A 5,950-nucleotide genomic window follows, 5' to 3' on the forward strand; every position below is an offset into this window, starting at 1 on the left:
AATTCATATTCAGTCGAAACATATCAGGACAGACTCACTAAAACCTCTTCAAGTCATTTCATTAAATGCTGAATGAACTCAGACTTCTGAGTCCGATCCAGACGTGTCTTCAGCTGCAATACCAGCGAGTGCCACTAGAGGTCGGCTCCAAAAAGCCTCCGGCTCCATAGACTCCCATTCAACTTCTCTCATCAAATCCAAAGTGAATAAAATGTGTCCATCAGTTATCTCGGTGTTGTTAGCTAAAGTCACTCCTTCTTCTTAGTTTTCTGGAGGTCCATCTGAAAATAATCCCTCATTCATTAGAAAAGAAGATTCAAGAAGACCTGTTTTTGGGGGCGTGTCTGTTTGATTGAAAGGCCTGCGGTGCAGTCAGGTTACAGCTGTCGGTGGGCGGGACGTAGTATCGTCAGGTTTCCGATCAGATAGGTCAGATCCACCTCTGGCTCCTCCCCCAGCTCGTCCAAATATGGTCACTTCCTGCTCCAAACCGCTCCGAACTAGCAAGATGGTGACGGACAGAATCTGAACTGGAGGATTCATAACGATCACAAACCAACGATGACATCACTGATGGTTGATGACATCACTGATGGTTGATGACATCACTGACGTCACCGCTACATATTAAGAAATCAAACGAACCACGTGGAAGACTTCAGATTGAACTTGATTTGAACCTCTCAGTCTAAAGCGTCTCCTCTGTTCAAATCTGAAATTATGACGTGGATTTAATTAATTTAATACCACAAAACATGTTTAAAATGTACGGACGCTGCTCCCTGCATCTGATGTTAACATCTGTCTGAACGGTGTGAACGTGAGAGGGTGAAGGATAAAGTGTGTGAGTGCCGTGAGATCAGACCTGCTGCATTAATGCCACGATGTTGGTGAAGTCCAACCAACAACAAATCTGACCAGAAACCAGCAGCATCAATAAAAACGCTTCATGAAGTCCCTTTTTGTGGACGTGTTCAGGAAGCTGCACGTGAAACGGAGACGTGTGCAGCTACAACACACGTGTGCAGCTACTTGATGTTTCCCTTCAGGACAACAGGAAGTGACAGAACACGAAGATAAACGGAGTGATATGGTCGATAATGAACTGATAACATTTTCAGGAAGCAGCAAACAAAAAACATCATAATTGATAAAAAATAAATTGGCAAATAAAAAAGGGCGAAGCCGGTCTGATGATGGACGCCGTGGGCAACGCAACACAAATCTGTAAACAACGAGAACAACATGATCGGAGAGACAACGCAGGTCATTTTGCATAACTCCGCCCACAGACGGGAGTTACTGACAGGCTCCGCCCTCGCGCTGCTCCTCCGGACGACGACACACGATCCGTTTGTTTTTTTTAAAGCCGGGAGTTGTTAGTCACGACGCTATGTTACACGCTGCGGCTGCTTTTTTCCTCATTGACCTTATTTTTTTTCTGCGTTGTTCCTGTCGGAGTTAAAAAGGCCATGATACCTATTTACACTATCAACAAGTTCTGCTCCAAGCTGGCCGGGGACTTTCTCCCCGGCAGGTGATTGGTTGAAGCATCACAGCCCCGCCTCCTCCTGTTTCATCCCGCCTCCCTCGCCGAGCCACTTCGTGTTTCAGTCCATGTGGTTACTGGATGTTTGAAGGTGGGGGAGGGGGGGGGGGCACTACGAAGCAGGTGGAGAAATGAAACGCTCCCCAGGAGGCGGCGGGTGGAGGTGGGCGGAGCTCAGTTTCTGCAGCCGTCCTCGGCGCTCCGCTCGTGTTGCAGGTTGTAATAACAGTTCTGACAAACGCGAACCGGAGACGAGATCTTCAGCCGCTTGATCTCCGACTGGAAGCGACTGCACCTGAAAACAAGGAGAAACCAGGAAGTTGGAACACCCAGCAGGAGGCGGGAAACTCAGGGTGGAGGAGGAAGATAAAAATCTATCAAAATAAAAAATATATACAGTCGCTGTGCAAAGTGTTTAAATCCAGAAACGTCATGAACAGAGAAAATGAAGAAAATGAAGAAAATGAAGAAAATGAAGCTGACGAACAGGAAGTCTCAGCAGAAACCTGCAAACGCCTGCTGGGTTTCACTGGTTCTTCACCTGTCTCACCAAAATGACGGGGTTTGTGGGAAATGTGTTCTTCACATTAAAATGATGATTAAATGTTTGTGATCAAAGGAAGTGATTCCATATTACTGGATGTTAAATGAGTTTTCTCCACACGTCCAGTTGTCAGAGACGTCTCTTTGTTGGTTTCATCCAGCAGGTCTATGTGTTGAATGAACATGAATTAAACAGCATCTAAAGCTCTTATTTTGACAGCTGATGTAGTCCTTGTTTCTATATTCCAGTCACAGACGCTCTGTTCTGGAAACATACGCAGCTTTTAGGACCTTTTAGGACCTTTTAAGAGCTTTTATCTACACGGTTCTCTAAGTTCAATAAATACATTAAAAAGATGAGAACTAAAATATTTCTGAAGTGCAGCATGATTATTATCACAGGAAGTGATTACATGTTTATTACTTTATCAGGTGGTGATTAAAAAATATCTAATTTTCCTTTCTCAACTCCCAACTTTTCTAATTCCTGCAATTTAATGCAAAAAACTCACTTAAAACTCCACAAATTACTTCGACATTTTTGAGAAAATTCACCGCAAAATCCAAATGTTTTGATCACAACAATCTCAAAACAATAAAACATGCAGGAAGGAGGAGAGTGGAGGGTGTCGGTGATCTTACTTCTGGCAGAAGAGCTGCCCGCAGTTCCTGCAGTGGTGGCGTCGCTCCGTCAGCGAGAAGCGGACGGTGCAGCCGAAGCAGCTGTCCACCACCTCGTCCTTCACCCAGTGGTCCGCCGCCGACCGGCCCGGCTGCTCGCTCACCGACCAGCTGAACACTCGGCCGCGCCCATCACCCACCAGGATCTTACTGTGGTCCCTGGAGGGAGAGGTCGGAGGTCACGGGGAGGACAGGCGGGTTAGAGGAAGACGGACGGACGGACACGTTCGTCTGGAGGACAGTAGAAAGGAAGTTGGTCTTACTTGGAGATGGAGAGCGAGGAGATCTCGGCCGGCTGAGCGTTGTCCTTGCGGTCGAACGCCGTGTGCATGGTGAGTTTACTCCGGAAGACCAGCTGGCGCTCCCACCGGTAGCCTGAACACACCGAGACAAACACCGGTTATAACTTTACATTCTTATTAAATCAGAAGAAGCAGCTCAGTCAGCAGCTCAGAGGAGAAACGCTCCCTTCAGACCCTGGAAAACCCACCGGCCCTCAGCTGGTTGTACGTCCGGGCCTCGGCGGCGGAGGGATGGAGGGGCTGAGGCACCGGGTGAGCCGGGTGGGGGTGTGGGTGGGGATGTGGGTGGGGGCCTTTGGTCTGGCCCTCGGAGTAGTTCACGAACACGAAGCCGTCCTTCTCGTCGATGCTGAGGGTGTCGGACCAGCGGTGGGAGTCGTCAGAGCCGCTGTCCATCGACCAGGACGCTCCGGGTCGGGCCGACGGACCTTCAGGGAGCAGACGAGGACCAAATCATACCATCAAACAAAACAATAAACCACAGCGCTCCTTTATAGAGGAAGAGTCTCTGCAGGAACAAAGCTGAGACATACAGTGGTGTGAAAAAGTGTTTGCCTCCTTCTTGATTTCCATGTTTTTGCATGTCTGTCACACTTAAATGTTTCAGATCATCAAACAAATTTAAATATTAGTCAAAGATAACAAGTAAACACAAAATGCAGTTTTTAAATGAAGGTTTTTATTATTAAGGGAGAAAAACAATCCAAACCCACATGGCCCTGTGTGAAAAAGTGTTTGCCCCCTCCTGTTAAAACACAACTTAACTGTGGTTTATCACACCTGAGTTCAATTTCTCGAGCCACACCCAGGCCTGATTACTGACACACCTGTTCTCAATCAAGAAATCACTTCAATAGGACCTGCCTGACAAAGTGAAGTAGACCAGAAGATCCTCAGAAGATAGACATCATGCTGAGATCCAAAGATATTCAGGAACAAATGAGAAAGAAAGTAATTGAGATCTATCAGTCTGGAAAAGGTTCTAAAGCCATTTCTAAAGCTTTGGGACTCCAGAGAACCACAGTGAGAACCATTATCCACAAATGGAGAAAACATGGAACAGTGGTGAACCTTCCCAGGAGTGGCCGGCCGACCAAAATTACCCCGAGAGAGCAGCGACGACTCATCCGAGAGGTCACAAAAGACCCCACGACAACATCCAAAGAACTGCAGGCCTCACTTGCCTCAGTTCAGGTCGGTGTTCATGACTCCACCAGAAGAAAGAGACTCGGCAGAAATGGCTGCATGGCAGAGTTCCAAGACCAAAACCACCGCTGAGCAAAAAGAACATTAAGGCTCGTCTCATTTTTACCAGAAAACATCTTGATGATCCCCGAGACTTTTGGGAAAATACTCTGTGGACTGACGAGACCAAAGTTGAACTTTTTGGAAGGTGTGTGTCCCGTTACATCTGGTGTAAAAGTAACACCGCATTTCAGAAGAAGAACCTCATACCAACAGTAAAACATGGTGGTGGTAGTGTGATGGTCTGGGACTGTTTTACTGCTTCAGGACCTGGAAGACTTGCTGTGATAAATGGAACCATGAATTCTACCGTCTACCAAAACATCCTGAAGGAGAACGTCCGGCCGTCTGTTCGTGACCTCAAGCTGAAGCCAACTTGGGTTCTGCAGCAGGACAATGATCCAAAACACACCAGCAAGTCCACCTCTGAATGGATGAAGAAAAACAAAATGAAGACTTTGGAGTGGCCTCGTCAAAGTCCTGACCTGAATCCTATTGAGATGCTGTGGCATGACCTTAAAAAGGAGGTTGGTGCTGGAAAACCCTCCAATGTGTCTGAATTACAACAACTCTGTAAAGATGAGTCGGCCAACATTCCTCCACAGCTGGAAAAGACTCATCGCAAGTTATCACAAACACTTGATTACAGTTGTTGCTGCTGAGGGTGGCCCAACCAGTTATTAGGTTTAGGGGGAAACACTTTTTCACACAGGGCCATGTGGGTTTGGATTGTTTTTCTCCCTTAATAATAAAAACCTTCATTTAAAAACTGCATTTTGTGTTTACTTGTGTTATCTTTAACTAATATTTAAATTTGTTTGATGATCTGAAACATTTAAGTGACAAACATGCAAAAAAATAAGAAATCAGGAAGGAAACACTTTTTCACACCACTGTAAAGTCCAGCTTAAGTGAAAGATTCTCTACATTTCTTCATCATAAACAGCACAAAGTTTCTCCAAAGTTGTAAAAGCCCGACAGGCTGTGACTGAGTCGGTACCTCTGGGTCGGTGGACGGCGCTGCCCGGCTGGCTGCCGCCGCCCGTCGACGGGTCGCGCGGCGCTCCGGGCTCCTGGTTCAGACTCGGCTCGTCTCCGTCCGACTCGCTGCTGTCGTCGTCGCCGTTGTGACTCTCACCGCCTTCTGTGACACCAGCAGACGTTGTCAACATGTTTTAATGAGAAATCTATGGTGCAAATAAAGTTCTATATATCATATAATATATAGATATATATTATATGATATAATATATATATTATGACATATTATATATATATATTATATGACAATATATATATATATATATTCATATAATACGATATGTTTATGGGTGATGAGTCGGTGTCTGGAGAAGGTTTTCTGTCAGCGTGTCCAAGTTACACCAGAACACTTCACGATGGGTAAATCCTGGAGGTTCTGGACGGTTCTGAAGGACATCAGGACAGTTTGGATCTATTTAAGTTTGGGAATATAAAGACTTGTGTGATGGGGATGGCATGTGTGTGTGTGTGTGGTGTGTGTGTGTCCAGGTGTGTGTGTGTGTGTGTGTGTGTCCAGGTGTGTGTGTGTGTGTCCAGGTGTGTGTGTGTGGTGTGTGTGTGTCCAGGTGTGTGTGTGTGTGTGTCCAGG

At 46.2% G+C, this 5,950-nt stretch overlaps 1 protein-coding gene across 6 annotated transcripts in view; it reads right to left on the bottom strand.

Annotated features, from left to right (window-relative positions):
- Positions 1-1,073: 1,073 nt before the first annotated feature.
- wdfy3 (WD repeat and FYVE domain containing 3) overlaps positions 1,074-5,950 on the bottom strand; it is a 110,310-nt gene continuing 105,433 nt past the window's right edge. For 5 of the 6 annotated variants that reach the window (XM_069718776.1, XM_069718777.1, XM_069718773.1 and 2 more), the window contains 5 exons: positions 5,321-5,464; positions 3,264-3,503; positions 3,037-3,148; positions 2,735-2,932; positions 1,074-1,844 (listed from right to left, as the gene is read on the bottom strand). In XM_069718776.1, the coding sequence (XP_069574877.1) occupies positions 1,724-1,844; positions 2,735-2,932; positions 3,037-3,148; positions 3,264-3,503; positions 5,321-5,464 (815 nt within the window). In that variant the 3' untranslated portion in view covers positions 1,074-1,723. The remainder of the gene's footprint in view (positions 1,845-2,734; positions 2,933-3,036; positions 3,149-3,263; positions 3,504-5,320; positions 5,465-5,950) is intronic. The other variant, XM_069718774.1, reaches the window with a different exon arrangement.

Source organism: Brachyistius frenatus, unplaced genomic scaffold, assembly GCF_029030835.1.
Source record: "Brachyistius frenatus isolate BFR_SWC_R1_liver_20210118 unplaced genomic scaffold, ASM2903083v1 Contig_199, whole genome shotgun sequence".
NCBI lineage: Eukaryota > Metazoa > Chordata > Actinopteri > Embiotocidae > Brachyistius > Brachyistius frenatus.